Source organism: Amphiprion ocellaris, chromosome 4 (assembly GCF_022539595.1).
Source record: "Amphiprion ocellaris isolate individual 3 ecotype Okinawa chromosome 4, ASM2253959v1, whole genome shotgun sequence".
NCBI lineage: Eukaryota > Metazoa > Chordata > Actinopteri > Pomacentridae > Amphiprion > Amphiprion ocellaris.
Genome location: NC_072769.1, coordinates 3,464,021 through 3,480,646, shown reverse-complemented (window position 1 = coordinate 3,480,646; position 16,626 = coordinate 3,464,021). Strand labels below are relative to the sequence as shown.

At 40.2% G+C, this 16,626-nt stretch overlaps 1 protein-coding gene and 1 long non-coding RNA gene across 3 annotated transcripts in view; one reads left to right on the top strand and one right to left on the bottom strand.

Annotated features, from left to right (window-relative positions):
- The window catches only part of LOC111567774 (nidogen-1-like), a 79,814-nt gene that overhangs the window by 21,093 nt on the left and 42,095 nt on the right, over window positions 1–16,626 (top strand). For both annotated transcript variants that reach the window (XM_055010010.1, XM_055010009.1), the window contains exons 2-8: window positions 8,455–8,757; window positions 9,732–9,961; window positions 10,184–10,812; window positions 10,946–11,086; window positions 11,627–11,878; window positions 13,941–14,141; window positions 14,752–14,985. In XM_055010010.1, coding sequence (XP_054865985.1) covers window positions 8,455–8,757; window positions 9,732–9,961; window positions 10,184–10,812; window positions 10,946–11,086; window positions 11,627–11,878; window positions 13,941–14,141; window positions 14,752–14,985 — 1,990 coding nt within the window. The remainder of the gene's footprint in view (window positions 1–8,454; window positions 8,758–9,731; window positions 9,962–10,183; window positions 10,813–10,945; window positions 11,087–11,626; window positions 11,879–13,940; window positions 14,142–14,751; window positions 14,986–16,626) is intronic.
- LOC129348762 (uncharacterized) lies at window positions 3,946–5,423 on the bottom strand. The gene is made up of 2 exons (XR_008601449.1): window positions 4,658–5,423; window positions 3,946–4,587 (listed from the first exon to the last, which is right to left on the bottom strand). It is a non-coding gene; the product is annotated as an uncharacterized LOC129348762 (long non-coding RNA).

The window sequence follows — 16,626 nt, the reverse complement described above, 5'->3', positions numbered from 1 at the left end:
GCACCCAACAATGGCTGTATCATCGGAGAACTTCTGGAGGTGACAGCTCCCAGAGTTGTAGTGGAAGTCCGATGTGTACAGGGTGAAGAGAAAGGGGGAGAGCACTGTCCCCTGTGGGCCCCCATGCTGCTGACTACCACATCAGACACACAGTCCTGAAGCCTCACGTACTGTGGTCTGTTGGTGAGGTAGTCGATGGTCCAAGCAGCCAGGTGACAGTCTACTCCTGCTCCTTCTAGCTTCATCCTGAGCAGAGAAGGCTGGATGGTGTTGAAAGCACTGGAGAAGTCAAAGAACATGACCCTCACAGTGCTGCTGGGTTTCTCCAGATGAGTCAGTGATCTGTGCAGCAGGTAGACCACTGCATCATCCACTCCAATGTTCGGTTGGTAGGCGAACTGCAGTGGATCCAGATACTGGCTCACCTGGGGACGGAGGTTCTTGAGGACGATCCTCTCCATGGTCTTCATCAGGTGAGAAGTGAGGGCCACAGGTCTGAAGTGGTTAGGCTCCCTGGGGTTCCTGGTCTTAGAGACAGGAACCAGGCAGGAAGTCTTCCATAACAGAGGAACCCTCTCCAGACTCAGGCTCAGGTTAAAGATGTGCAGCAGCACCTGACAGAGCTGGTCTGCACAGTCTCTAAGGAGTCTGGAGCTGATTCCATCAGGACCTGCAGCTTTCCTGGTCTTGATCTTTTTAAGTTCACTTCTCACCTGATCAGCTGTTATGGAGAGGCAGGGGGAGGGTGGCAGGAGGAGGGGTGATGGTGGTGGTGGGGGGTGAGACGAGGAGGGGTGATGGGGCTGTATGCGGAGTCCGGAGGTGGTAGAAGACGGGGATGGGAGGAGGGGTGCTGTTGGTGGTGGTGGTGGTAGAGAGCTGAGGTGTGAAGAAGGAGCTGGCTGGTCGGTGCTTTGATGAGAGGGGGGAGGAGTGGGAGCAGAGTGGGATAAGTAACATAAAAGTTTCTTGAAGTCACAAAACACACTGATTTTTGTTAAGGAGTCGCTCTGGTGTGTCATCACTCCCTGTCCAATCAGTGGCCTGCACTTTGTAGACGTCACATTATCGGCTCCCCTCAGCTCGCTGGGAACCCCGGCTCAGTAGGAACTAAGTACCTGGAACCAGGTACTACGTCCTGATGGAAAACCTCACAAACCCAGTAGAGTCGAGCCGAGTAGCTGGTGGAAAAAGCGCCATAAAAGACCTCTGAAATGAAGCTGGAAGTTGGAAGTTGTCTCTGCCTGGATCAGACTTGTTCCAGAACATCTAAAGCACTCTGTGGTCGGTTCATGGTTCGTCCTCCTCGTCAGTAGCTGCTCACCACTGCTGACTGGAGGCACCTCATGAGCTTCACCATATTTGGAGATGTTCCAACCATGAGAACGTGTCCGTGGTGAAAGTGGCTCCAGTCCGTACACCTACCCTTCCTGGGAGCACCTAAATATTATCTATGGCTAACGTTACTGATGACCATTTGCAAGAAAAAAAAACAAATCTGTGGTGATGGTGATACCTACAGCCCTCAGGTCTGCCCTGTGGTTGATGACTGGTCTGAGGCGAGACGCCTCCTGATCTACAGTTACACATTAACCGCTTGGAAATGTGTGGAATTTCAAGAAACACAGTCCCATAATCCTTCAGTAAATAACTGTGGCAGTTTATAACCTTTAGTTCAGAGTGAATTTGTCAGTTTGGTATTATTGTGGGTCATGACAGGTAGAACAGCAGCCGTGGACAGCTACAGTGTCTTTGTAGCTTAAGCAAACTTAAGAAAAACACCTAGACCTGCAGTCCGAATGAGTTTTCATCCACCACCATTATGTGCACATCAGTTGGTTCATCAAGGTCAGTTGGAGCCATTGTCATTAAACCATATCAAGAACACAAGAGGATAGAACTGAAAGGGCTCCTGTCCATCTTGGTAAAAATAAAAAATGCAGAAAACATGATGGAAATACGACAGTTCTGTTAGTTTCAGGCCTTCAGCTCCAACCCAGCCAAGAAGCCAGTAGACAACCTTATCGATTCCAGGTTCATCCCAACCCTCGCCTGTGGTCATGAGCTCTGGGTAGTGATTGAAAAAAGGACATTGTGGTTCCAAGTGGCCAGAATTAGTTTCAGAGTTCCGACACCTGTAGGGACACTGGAGTAAAATCTGAGCCAGCTGAAGTGGTTTGGGCGTCTGACTGGGATTCCTCCTGGGATCCTTCAACTGGAAGGAGACCCTGAGGTGACCTAAACCTAACTGGAGGGATTACATATCTCATCTGAACTATTAACAGCTTGGGATCCCCCAGAAGAAACTCCAGAACATTACCACGGAAAGTGAATGATCTGCTGACACCCTGACCTGACATGGAGAAACAGAAAAAAATTTTGGATAGATGGATGTTAATTTCATGTGATAATGAGAGGAAAGTGTCGATTTTTAAGAGGTCATTTTTCACCAGACTACACAAATGAATAAATGAAAGGTTTACTGTGCTGTTTTAAATCCTGTTGTTTTCATTCATGGGCACCAAAAAATATTGTTTCCTTGTCTGAAAAAAAATCCAAAAATTCTACCAAAAAAGTCCCCAAATTTCTGAAAATTTGCAAAACCTTAAGGAAGAAAATTCCACTAATTCCTTGAAAGTTTCCCTGAAAAGTTTTTTTTTTGAAAAAATACCCCAACTTTGGCAAGAAAATTCTTGTAAATATTTTCAAAAAATAAAGTAAAAATCTTCCAAAATCCTAAAAATATCTAAAGTGATTCAATATATATCAGTTTATATTTTGCTGGATTTTGGTTGATTTTTATGTGAATGTTCTTAAGAAACATTTTTAACCTTTTTTTCCAACAAAAAATGTTCAAAAATTTCCCAAAAATGTTGAAAATGTGGACATCAGAAGTTTCACTGTGAAAGTATATTCCCCCCCTTCAAACTTTAAAACGGGTCAATTTGACCCGCAGGACGACGCGAGGGTTAAATGAATGACTAAACAAAACATGAATGACTTTAATTGAATTTGACTTGAACCTGACTGTATTCCTCAACATAAATGTTTTCAAGGGCTGTTCTCCATCATATGTCCATTAATCAGAGGAATTCTTCTAAAAATAAGCACTTGCAAATGCATTTTCTGAATCTGTAGCATTCAGTGCTGCAAATCCCTTCCTAAAGTTCCTGTACTTTCTGGAAGTATTATTTTTTTTTTAGGGTTAAACAGTGTTCCTTGGAGCTTCATTTAGACCTGGTTACTCTGATGGAAAGATTCTTAGTCTTCAGGGTAAGGTCATGGAAATCCACTTGTATGTAATGAAAATGAAACAGAGCCTAAAATGGAGCCTTGGATTCAGATACGATGGTAAAATGTAAACCATTCCCAAGTCTGACGGTCATCCAAGAGTTTACCACGAGCCAAAAAACTAAAGGTTTTCTCAGTGTTTGGATGCCTGTGTTTAAATGTCGGTTTAACGGTCTGTGAACCCAGGCTCTACACCTTTATAGACGTGGTTCTAAACCACAATAGAAGAACGGAGTTAGTCAAAATGTTCCCTCATCGCCTGCAAAACGCTGCTCCAGTTCAGTCCAATGACAAGTACTGGTCACGTTCTAAAAACACAGAAATGGTAAAGGTCTTATCATGGAAGTTACAATTAAAAAAAAACAAAAAAAAAACAACAACCTTCTGACAGTCTGGTACAAACAGGTTTTTACCAAAAATTAGACAAACACGTTACAAAGCGACAAAAAAAAAAAAAAAAAAATGGATAAACGACAAAATTGAGATAAAAGAACACAAAAGAAATAAAGCAAAACACAAAATGACAAAAACAAGACAGAAACACAAGCGAAACAAAAAGGAAACAAAACGATAAAAACAAGAAAACAACAAAAACATGGTGTTACGGCAGGTTCAAAAAGGCTCAGGAGCAGGAAATGAAACAACACCAGCGTGAACGTTTTAAAAATGCTTTTATTCACAACAAGAAACTCTATACAGGACCCGGAACTAGAATCTTAGACAAAGAAGAACTAAACTACTACTAGAACTGAAAAACAAAAACCATCTAGAGGTACAGAGGAATAACTGCATGAACATGGAAACTGAGACTAAGGTTAACCCACGTATGGAAACACCAAAGTAGGGAAACAACTGAAAATACAGAACTAACCCAACCTAGACTACCAGTAATTATGAGCTGAAACCCCAGACTAAAGCTATCCTATACAGAGCATAAAATACATTAAGTTAAATGTGGAAGGCTGATTATTTAATTTGACATATTAACAATACAAATAGTCTGGGGATACTAGGGCTTGGAGACTCAGCTGATGAGCTGAGAACAGTCCTTTTGGTTTGGCTTCATCCAGAACTCTCCCTCCATGTGTTCACCATGTGCTTGGTAAGTTGGTGTCAGTAGAACCCGGTCATGGCAGATGTTTCCAGAGAAAGTCCTCTTTCCAGGTGTACGCTGATGTTCCCAGGTTAAGCTGGTGACAGGTGGAGATCCTCCGGAGAACAAGGCAGAATCCGTGGTTTTGCTGAAAACCAGCAGATGAAGGAACCCAGGCAACTCAGCAGGCAGGAATCAGCTTTCTAAACACAAAAACAGAATTACTGGCAATTCTAGGCTGGTGGCAAAGACAGTTCTACTCCCAGCACTAACTGGAGATTAGACGACAGTCCAGCTTCGAATGACTGGTGTCATCTGCTTTTATAGAGATGCTCAGAGACCAATCACTCAGCTCCACCTGCAGCTCGTCTGCTGATTACAATGTACCACACCTGCTGCCAGCTTCACCTAGAACACACCTAGGAGAGAGAGAACAGGAAGCACTACCACAGCCCACAGCCTTAAGCTGTGGCTGGGACACATGAGGTGAAAGTCAGACAAAAAGAACAAAAACAAGACAATATATTACAAAAATGACACATAAAACAACAAAAACAAGACACAGAATTACAAAAAAATTGACAACACAAAGCAAAACAAAAAAGAGAAAAAATTTGACAAAAAAGTTACAGTGACAAAAAAATGGACAAATGACAAAAACGAGACAAAAAACACAAAATGACAAAAACGATACACAAAACAGCGAAAAAAACAAAATGACAAAAATAAGACAAAAACCACAAGCGAGACAAAAAGGAAACACAAAACGACAAAAACGAAAAACAAAACGACAAAAACATGAGACGAAAGGCAGACAAAAAAAGAACAAAAAATACATTACAAAAATGAGACACAAAATGACAAAAACAAGACACAAAATGACACGAAGCAAAGCAAAAAAGAGTAAAAAAATTCAACAAAAAAGTTACAAAGCAACAAAATAATGGACAAACGACAAAAATGAGACAAAAAAACACAAAAGGACAAAAACCAAACAGCTAAGGATGTGTATCTGAGCTGTGGGTATTTCCTCTAAAGCTGCAGCTTCAGCCTTGGATGGAGAGGACACACTTCACTGATACGCCTCATGGTCACGGTTCATGGTGTTCTGGGCTCAAACACTAACTATGGAATTCAGTGTAAAGCGGCTTTGAGTTAATAAGGTTAAAGCAATCCCATTCTTCAGAGGGAAAGGGAAGCTTTTGTGTGGAATTCCTGTGTGCTGACAAAGCGATCCGAGCTGCAAAGAGACGTGGAGCTGAAGGAGAGTCTTCAACGTTTATGGAGTTTAACTGCAAGTCTTTCTTTGCAACATGAGAAAACCAGCCGACTTCTCTCACTCCCATGATACCATTTAAAAAAATCAACAGACGATATCTAAAACCAGGGGTGTCCAACATGCGGCCCGCGGGCCAAAAGCGGCCCTCCAGAGGGTCCAATCCGGCCGTCAAAGTGTAAAAATTCTAGAGAAGAAAGTTTATATATGTTTTGATCCTAAAGTAAAATACTAGATTGTTCATTGTTCTTTTGTCATTTTGTGTCTCATTTTTGTAATATTTTGTCTTGTTTTTGTTGTTTTTTTGTCTGACTTTCATGTTTTTGTCGTTTTGTTTCTGGTTTTTGTCGTTTTCTGTTTCTTTTTTGTCTTGCTTGTGTTTTTGTGTTTTTTTTGTCATTTTGTGTTTTGCTTTATTCACTGTTTTGGGTATCATTTTTGTCAAATTTTTTTTCCCCTTTTTTTGTTTTGTGTTGTTTGGCAAATTTTTTGTCACTTTGTGTCTCATTTTTGTAATATTGTGTCTCGTTTTTGTCTTTGTCCATTTTTTTGTCACTTTGTAACTTTTTTGGTGGATTTTTTTGTCTCTTTTTTTGTTTTGTTTCATCTTGTTTGTCAAATTTTTTGTCGTTTTGTGTCTTATTTTTGTAATATTTTGTCTTGTTTTTGTTTTTTGTCTGACTTGTCGTTTGTCTCATATTTTGTTGTTTTATTTCTCATTGTTGTCGTTTTGTGTTTTCTTTTCATCTCGCCTGTGTTTTTTGTCTTATTTTTATCATTTTGTGTTTTGCTTTATTCATTGTTTTCCGTGCCATTTTGTGTTTTTTGTCTCGTTTTTGTCGTGAATCCATATTTTATTGTTGCTTTGAAACTTGTTTGTCTAACTTTTTGTCACCTTTTTGTTTTGTTTCGTGTCGTTTGTCTCTTTTTTTGTCGGTTTGTAACTTGTTTGTCTCATGTTTTGTCACTTTTTCGTTTTATTTTGTTTTATTTCATGTCATTTGTCTCATTTTTTAATGCTTTCTGTCTCATTTTCTGAATGTTTTGTGTTGTTTTTGTTGTTTTTTTGTCTTTTTTTATCTGACTTTTGTCGTGTTGATCATATAGTAAAACTGGTCCGGTCCACTGGAGATCAAACTGGGCTGAATGTGGAACCTGAACTAGAATGACTTGGACACCCCTGATCTACACCCTCACTTTCTCTTTTCTTTGAATCCTAATATTTTCGCGGATGTTTGATTCCTGTTCACAGGAACCGAAGTTCTCCCACCAGGTCAGTAGTCCTGCCAGTCTGGACTATGGAAACCTGTGAAAATATTTTTTTATTTAGAAATATTCCATGATGCTGACCTAGTATGTTATAATTGTTAGAATGATTACAGCACAGTGTTTAAGTGATTAAATAGAATTAAACAGAAGTATATATAAGATGAGATAATGAGAGAGATGAGATAATGGATTATAATTTAATATAGAACACCAAGACCCACATAAATTAACAACGAACAGTAATTGTTCACATAATTATGATATACTGACTTGTTATTATAAGGTAATCAATGCTCGTTTTAAGATCTAACCTGAAATATATCAAAAGATTTGTTGTAATCTGAAGACCTACGTGGCATGACTTTCTCATAATTTGTTACATACCAAAAGAGTTTCTCATTCTTATCTCCATGTCAGAAAGACTCCCTCAAACAATCCAACTCCAAAGATAAATTCATTTGTTTCACTGCTGGACCTTCATTAGGAAAATTCAGAGTTCTGTCAGTTAGAAACTTACTGGTCATTACTATGAAAGCCATCATAACTACACCATGTCCCAAAAGTTCCTTCTCCCCACTGGACAACATGTTTGATTGTTCGTCTCCTAAATGGGTTCCACCTGGTCCATCCTGATTACTTGTGTCATTACAAGTCTACCTATAAAACATTCATTTGGTCTTTCCTCAAAAATCCTTCGCTGCTTCGATGGCCACACCTCCTTGACCTTTCAACTTCTCTCCACGCTTTCTCCAGGTTGGCTTCTAGCTCATCCAGATTCATTACTTTTGTGTGCAGTTAGAAAATTACTGACCGAAACAGTGTCTGAAAAACGCAGAACTGCTTAAGATTCATCAGTACCTAAAAAATCTCCGGGTATACCTCGAGAGTTACCTTAACTTTGGTTTTATTGAAGGACAAGACAGAATTATGTTATTTGTGGTGAAATACAGCAAATGACAGCATGAAGCCATAAACTCTATATACAGTCGATGCATGAAGCCAGCGAATTACGGCGACATCAGGAAACAAAACAGTTCAGTGAAGTTGGAAAGATATTCACAGATTTGGACTTCCAGCATCAATTACTCACTACTTATACGTTTTCAGAATATAAACAATGCCTCTTTCAAATCATTGTAAGCTAGACAATGTGCTACAAGCCAAGTTTAATCAACAGTAGCTGTTTTTCAAGGGACCATCTGCAAATTGTAAAACCGCTGCAACAGCAAAGAGACACACAAATATTCAATAACTTCACTTTTATAGACTGTAGTGTCACCAAATTTACTGCAGCCATAAACTGGCTCCTGCTCATCATAGTGCAACTCTTGGTTTAATATAAAAATACTTTTTTCATAATTTTGGGGAATTTTTATTAATAATATAGTTCAACAACTTCCCTCTTATGTACTGTAGTGTTCTTATGGGCGGGTTTGTAAACGTGTTTACATACAAACAGAACATAAACTGTAGTCTGAGATCCTTCACTACAAAAACACCTGATCTGCCTCCTGTCTTGTTCCAGATTAACACCAATGGATTCGTTGCTCTTGCCAAGCCTCCGGCTCAGCAGGAGTACCTGGGAAAGATGCCCAGCGGTTTCAAAATGATCGCAGCACTGTTGGGAGACCTGGACAACAGCGACGGACACGGTAAAGTTTATTACAGGCAGGACAGCAGCCCCGATGTACTGAACCAAGCAGCCGGACACATTAGACGGGCTTTTCCCAGCGATGAGGGAGTGGAGCCCACCAACGCCCTCATCGTCACCTGGGAGAGCATGGCCGCCTGGGGCACATCTGGACGGGGGGATGGACTGGACGCTAAGGTGGGTTAGGGGGTTAGATTAGGGGAGGGTTTGCTTTACATCTCTGGTCTGTGATTTTGCTTTTGCACCAGAGTCTGACCCAAACACCCAAACATTCTTTCGGCTCTGAGGTAAAGTAATAAGACATAGTGGAAGTCATCACAGCAGAAATGGTGAAAACAGATCAACATCTGGTAAACTTAGCTAAGTAGCAGCTATGTGAGGTGCTATCAAAGACACACTGGTCATGTGAGGTAAGTTCTTAAAAGCTGGCTTGCTAATTTGGCTCATAATGATGCTAAACCGGGCGAAATATTGAATATTTTCACCACCTTTGTTTAGTGTGTTTAGGATGGTGACATTGGCAATTAGAACTAAACACAAATTACAGCTAAGGTTTTTCAGGCATTTTGTTACAAAAAATGTAAATTTGGACCTATATTGGACCTAGTGGTTTACCAAAGTTATCGGAGTCCATCCTGAGGGTAAATTAAATGCCATAGCAATCTATTTAATTCAGTTTTTGAGACATTTTTGTGAAGTTTCACTGGTCAGTGACAGGAGCGCTGCAGTGGATTGGACTAGATTACAAAGGTGCACTTACTAAGCTGTGAGTCATTATTTGATGAAAGTTCTTTGCATGAGACCAGAAAGCACAAGAAAATGGATGACTGTAAAATAACATATGCATATATTCATATTTATGGTTCTTAAAATCATTGTGACAACATGCTGCACTTTCATTTCAGGAGATCGACTCGAAATTAATTGTGGTGTATTCTTCAGTAGTTTCAGACAGACCAAACAAAAGCAGAAAAAGTTAAAGAATTATTACTACTCCTTGATATGAAGTCTAAAAAAATGAATCAATTTTGGTCTGAAAATTCTTTGTTCTAAACGCTACCTTCACTTGTCTCTGTCAGGACAGAAAGTTAGCAGAACTGTGAACCAAAACTAAGAATTGTTGGGGACAAAAATCTCGTTTGTATTTCCAGAGAAACACCTTCCAGCTGGCTTTAGTCTCCATGGAGTCGTCCTCCTACGCCATCCTGTTGTACCCCAGAGACGGCCTGCAGTTCTTCTCCACATCAGTAGAGGGAGAAAGTAAGCTGCTGGAGGCCGGCTTCAGTGAAGGCATCGTGTCGGGTTGGTTCTGGAACACCCAACAGGGAACGTATTTCCGCACGACCACCGACGACGAGATCTCCATCAGGGAACTTACCAAGTATGAACCTGATGTCACTGGTCGACTAGTGGTGATGGTCAACCTGTGCTGAAATTTAAATTATAGATACTTAATCTATTTATGCACAAATAAGTATCAAGTACCTGTCTTTCAAAGCTCATCCTCTATCTAAGTTTTACGCAGTAAGGCAAACACTAGTAGATATGAAGTGTTGTTGACCTTCATCCACACTGATTATCATTCTTTGCTGTATTCAACCAGAAAGACAAACTCAGCACGGAATGGAGTTTGGGTGTACGAAATTGGTGCCACACCGATCTTCATCGGCATTGCACCAGGGATGGTCACTCGCTCTCCTGAGGACAACGATGCTACCGTACCTCCTACCTCCTCCATTACCTATGAAACTTTCACATCAAAGACCACTGAAGCAGCTCCAGAAGAAAAGGAGGAGTTTCCAACTGTGTTTCCCAGTGAGTACCATCTCAGGTACCCAGAAGCTGAAAATGTCACACCGCAACACAACATATCAGGTACTGAAGAGCCAGAAAATGAAGAACCTGACCAAGAATACACTGAATCAGAGACTGTCGCACCAACATCCACCAACACTGAAAGGGTTCATTCAAGATATCCGGATCCACCTGAGACAAGATACCCTGACGAAACCAAGACCAGATATCCCATCCCTGAAACCTCGCAACCAAGATACACCAACCCTGAACCCAGTCAGCCTAGATACTCTCCATTTGCACCACGGTACCCTAACCCTGATCCGGTTGAACCGCGATACACCAACCCCAAGCCTGTTGAACCAGTGCCGCCGCATTCCCGTCCCCAGCACCCCCAGATTGTTGTAATAGATGAGGATGAGGATCTGAATGTGAACGGTAAATCAGGAGAGCTCAGACCTTTTGGGTTTTTTGGGGTTTTCTTTAACTGTCTACAGCTTCTGTGAAATTATTTCAGTTTGAATTTTACTGAAGCCAAGCTGATTGATGCCCTCATTGATTCCCTTTGCAGTATTTGCGTACAATTTGGAGACATGTGCAAATAACAGACATAAATGCTCTGCTTTTGCTGACTGCCGGGATTACAGCCAAGGATACTGCTGCCATTGTAGGCCTGGTTTCTATGGCAATGGGAGGGACTGTGTTGCAGAAGGTGAGATATTTTTGATATTACTTGAACTCTTGCAAAGACAAGTCATGTCTGTCAGGCACTACAAAACTGCAGTTACCCACTAATAATATCAGGTTCTCCTCACTATCTAATCTAATAATTAATTTCTCAATTATTCATGCAAAATGATGAAAATGGCCATGATTATTTCCTGTAGCCTATAACCTTTTATATGTGGTCATAGTAGTCCAGAACCAAAGATTTTGAGTTTACTGTCACAGAAGAATGTTTCCTTTCAAAATCCCTCTTTGTGTTTTTGAAAGTTAACAAGTTACAACTTTTGACTAGTAAACTCATCATACTGTCTCATTTAATTACATCCATGAGTTATGAAGACCTAAAAAATCTTGATTTGATTGAAAATGTGATTTTAAATTTGTGTAGCAGAGTTTTCTGTCTCTTTTTAACCTGTCCAATGACTGATCACATCTCAGACTTATCCTCTAACTCATCAGAAGGCTCCCAGCTCCCTGAATGCCAACTAGAACTGCTGCTCTTGTAATCTAAAATGTTGTTTTGCAGGAAAACCCCAAAGGATGAACGGAAAGGTGAATGGTCGAGTGTTTGTAGGGAACTCTCCTTCAGCAGTGGAGTTCGGGAACAATGATTTGCACTCCTACGTGGTAGCTAATGATGGACGAGCCTATGTGGCTATCAGCAACATCAACGGCACTGCAGGCCCCTCCCTGCAGCCGCTGTCCTCCCTGGGGGGAGTCATCGGATGGGCCTTTGCCCTGGAGCAACCTGGTTACCAGAACGGCTTCAGTCTTACTGGTGAGGAGAAACAATGCTGTTACTTGATGTGTTCATTTAGCGGTAAGTTATTTTTAATCATTCATGATGATGGCTGACTCAGCATAAATAAAATACACCAATGACACAGAACATTATGAGATGCTATTGGTCCTTTGTGTGCTACAAAAAACACTTAAGAACTGCAGAGGTCTGGACTCCCCTATACTGTCTGGCACCAGGATGCTAGCACAAGATCCTGTCAAGTTCTGAGTTGGAGCTGCTAGGGTTCAGACTTGTTCCAGTACATCCGCAACACCCTGTGGTCGATTCAGGGTTTGTCCTTCCTGGTAACGCTGTTGAAAGGTTCTCATTGACGCTGACCAGGATCTCCCTGCGGTGTTCTGAAGATGTTGTACCCTGGTACATCTGGCCATCATTATTTAGTCATTACTAAAAGTCCATCCATCCATCCATCCATCCATCCATCCATCCATCCATCCATCATCCATCCATCCATCCATCCATTCATCCATTCATCCATTCATCCATCATCCATCTATCATCCATGCATCCATCCATCATCCATCATCCATCTATCATCCATCCATCCATCCATCCATCCATCCATCATCATCCATCCATCCATCCATTCATCCATTCATCCATCATCCATCTATCATCCATGCATCCATCCATCCATCCATCATCCATCCATCCATCCATCCATCCATCCATCTATCATCCATCCATACATCCATTCATCCATATATACATCTATCCATCCATCCATCCTTCCATCCATACATCCATTCATCCATCATCCAGCCATCCATCCATCATCCATCCTTCCAATTATCCACCCATCCATCCATCATCCATCCATTCATCTATCTATCCATCATTCATCTATTTATCCATCCATCCATCCATCCATCCATCCATCCATCCATCCATCCAGCTCCTCCTATCCATCCCTAGGTGTTCCCAGGCCAGATATGATGTAATGTTTTGGGACTCTATTACCCTGGGGTCTCCTACCAGTGTAATGTACCTAGAAAACCCTTAATGGAAGTCACCCAGAGGCTTCCTGATCCATCTTAGCTGACTCCTTTCAACCTGATGGCCTAATGACTGTACTCCCCGTGGATGTCCAAACTCCTCATCATATCACTAAGGCTGAGCCCAGCCGCCTTATGAAGGAAACCAATTCTGGCCGCTTGCATCTGCAGGGTAATTTTTTCAGTCACTAGTTTATGCACGCGCGTTAGACTCCTTGGTCCGTGTAACAAGACGGAGGATTGGAACATACAATACCCATAAAAAATATTCACCACCTTGGAAGTTTTCTACTTTTATTGCTTTTCAATGTAGAATCGTGATCAATTTATTAAATTTTTTGACAAGAATTTACTAAAACGACTTTGTCGTATCAAAGTGACAGATTTCTACAAACTAATGTATTATAATGCAATTAATCAACGTGAAGTGAAATGAAATTAAAAGGGAAGATTTTCAAGGAAGGTGAAGACTTTATAGGCACTGTAGCTCGAGTATTTTGAAACCTTAACCTTCCGGCTCAGCTGTCCAGTTCTTCCACATTCAACCCAGAAAGAGACCCGACGGTTCATACACTGTCTGACATATACATAGCAGACCTTGACATGCGTTGGTTGGTGAGTGGTCTGAATGTTGTGATTCATCTATGTGCAAACCTTAAAGTTAATGTGTGTTTTTGCTAAGTTCCAAGCTCCTTCTCAGTTTTATTTATATAGTGCAGATTCACAGCATATGTCATCTCACAGCACTTAGCATAGTAAGGTAAAGACCTTGCGAATCATAAACAGAGAACAGAAAACCCAACAATCCAAAGATGGGTTGGATTCCCGATGAGCGAGGAAAGTAGGGTGTTTGAGTGGGAGTGGGGATGAGCAGGGAAGGGATAGCGGTACCTGGATAGACAATCTGCGTAAGTGTTGAAATCTGTTGGTTTAAAAGTCGGAAGACCAAGAATTCCAGCGTCACTGACTTCCAGCTCATTGAATGTTCCTGGACCCTGCATGATTCTGTTCAGACAAACGTGTTTCCATCCACATCCATGCAGGTGGCGTGTTTTCACGGCAGGCAGAGGTGATCTTTCAGCCCGGCAACGAGCGTCTCAGCATCAAGCAGCATTTTAAAGGGATCGATGAACACGACCACCTGGTGGTGAGCACCGAGCTGGAGGGACGTCTGCCGGCCATCCCGCTGGGATACTCTGTCCAGATCAACCCGTACAAGGAGATCTACCAGTACGACAGAAACCGTAAGGAGCTCAGACCCCATACAAATACACCATGTCTAAAGCTAAGCTAAGCTAAAGCTGTATGTTTAGTACATATTAACAATAACATGTTCAGATATTACCACCAGCATGTTAACCCTGTAAAACCCACTGTTAAATACAACATCAGTTTCATTTATTTTTTATTATATATCATATATATGTGTGTGTGTTATTTTTGCAATTTTTTTTCTATATTTGTTTTATTTTTTTTTCTTTTTTGGTTTTGTTTGGCTCATTTTCTTCTAAACTTGGGTTTATATATTAGTATTATTTATATTTTAGTTTAAAATAAACTATGTATATATTGTTTATTCTATTTATTTATTTGCTATTTTTTCCTATGTCTGGGTTTATATATATATATATATATATATATATATATATATATATATATATATATATGTTTGTTTGATTGTTTATTTAATACATTTATTTTTGATCATTTGTTTTCTATATTTGGGTCTTACAGGGTTAAAGCTACCATTAGCATGTTTATGTAGAATAAATAAAATGGCAGGACAGATTACGCTGAATCCCTGTCAGGTGTTCTGATGCTGAAACGTTCTTTTGCTTCTCTTCCTCCTCGCAGTGATCACTTCCTCCTCCAACCGAGACTACGTCATCACTTCCCCAGACGGTGATGTCCAGACCAGGAACTACCAGTGGCGTCAGACCATCACCTTCCAGAGCTGCCCACACGGTGAGACCAGCAGACCAGCCCAGTCCACCCAGCAGCTCAGCGTGGACCAGATATTCGTGATGTTTGACGCCGACAACAACCTGATCCGCTACGCCATGAGCAACAAGATCGGCTCCGTCCACAGTGAGTTCTGACACCAGACAACCATAAACACCCAAGAGGTTTGGAGATATTCAAGAAAAATCCTGAAGATGAAACCAGCAACTCAAAAACTCCTCATGAAATAAAATACAATTTCTGATCCTTAAGATGCCAAATGCAGTCAAATCTAATATCACCAATGATATGCTGTGTTCTTGTATCAGTGATAACCTTTTCCTGTCATTCTAAGGAACGAGACCAGGGGTGTCCAACATGGGGCACGTGGGCCAAAAGCGGTCCTCCAGAGGGTCCAATCCGGCCCTCAAATTGTAAAAATTCCACAGAAGACATTAACTGCAGATTGGAAATTAGTAAAACAATAAATTTAAAATAATTTCTAGACCATGATCATAAAGTAAAATACTAGATTGTTCATTGTTCTTTTGTCATTTTGTGTCTCATTTTCACAATATTTTGTCTTGTTTTTGTTGTTTTTTGGGTTTTTTTTGTCTGACTTGTGTTTTTGTCATTTTGTTTCTCATTTTTGTCATTTTGTGGTTCCTTTTTGTCTCGCTTGTGTTTTTTGTCTTTTTTTGGTAATTTTGTGTTTTCCTTTACTCGTTGTTTTGTTGTTATGTTTTCTTTGTCTAGTTTTTGTCGTTTATCCATTTTTTGCCGTTTTGTAACTTTTTGTCGATTTTTGTCTCTTTTTTGTTTTGTTTCATCCGTCAAATTTTTGTCATTTTGTTTCTCATTTTTGTCGTTTTGTCATTTTTGTCACTTTTTTGTTTCTTTCTTGCTTTGTTTTGTGTTGTTTCTCAAATTTTTTTGTCGTTTTGTGTCTTGTTTTTGTCATTTTGTGTCTCATTTTTGTAATATTTTGTCTTGTTTCTGTTGTTTTTTTGTCTGACTTGTCGTTTATCTCATGTTTTTGTCGTTTTGTTTCAAATTTTTGTCGTTTTGTTTCAAATTTTTGTCTCACCTGGTGAGACAAAAAGGTGAGACAAAAATCTTATTTTTTGTCATTTTGTGTTTTTTGTGTTTTTTTGTCACTTTTTTGTTTCTTTCTTGCTTTGTTTTGTGTTGTTTCTCAAATTTTTTTGTCGTTTTGTGTCTTGTTTTTGTCATTTTGTGTCTCATTTTTGTAATATTTTGTCTTGTTTCTGTTGTTTTTTTGTCTGACTTTTGTCGTTCGTCTCATGTTTTTGTCGTTTTGTTTCTCATTTTTGTTGTTTTGTGTTTCCTTTTTGTCTCACTTGTGTTTTTTGTCTTATTTTTGTCATTTTGTGTTTTGCTTTATTCGTTGTTTTACGTGCCGTTTTGTGTTTTTTTGTCTTGTTTTTGTCGTTTATCCATTTTTTTGTTCCTTTGTAACTTGTTTGTGTAATTTTTTTGTCTTTTTGTTTTATTTTGTGTCGTTTGTCTCATTTTTTTGAGGTTTTGTGTCTCATTTTCGCAACTTTTTGTCTTGTATTTGTTGTTTTTTTTGTCTTCTTTTGTCTGATTTTTGTCGTTTTGATCATATAGTAAAACTAGTCCTGATCCACTGGAGATCAAACTGGGCTGAATGTGGAACCTGGACTAGAATGAGTTGGACACCCCTGGTCTAGACTATATATTTAGAGGTATGGAATTGTGGAACTTCAAAGGAAATGCCTCCTTATGCACTCCTGGACCTAGCTA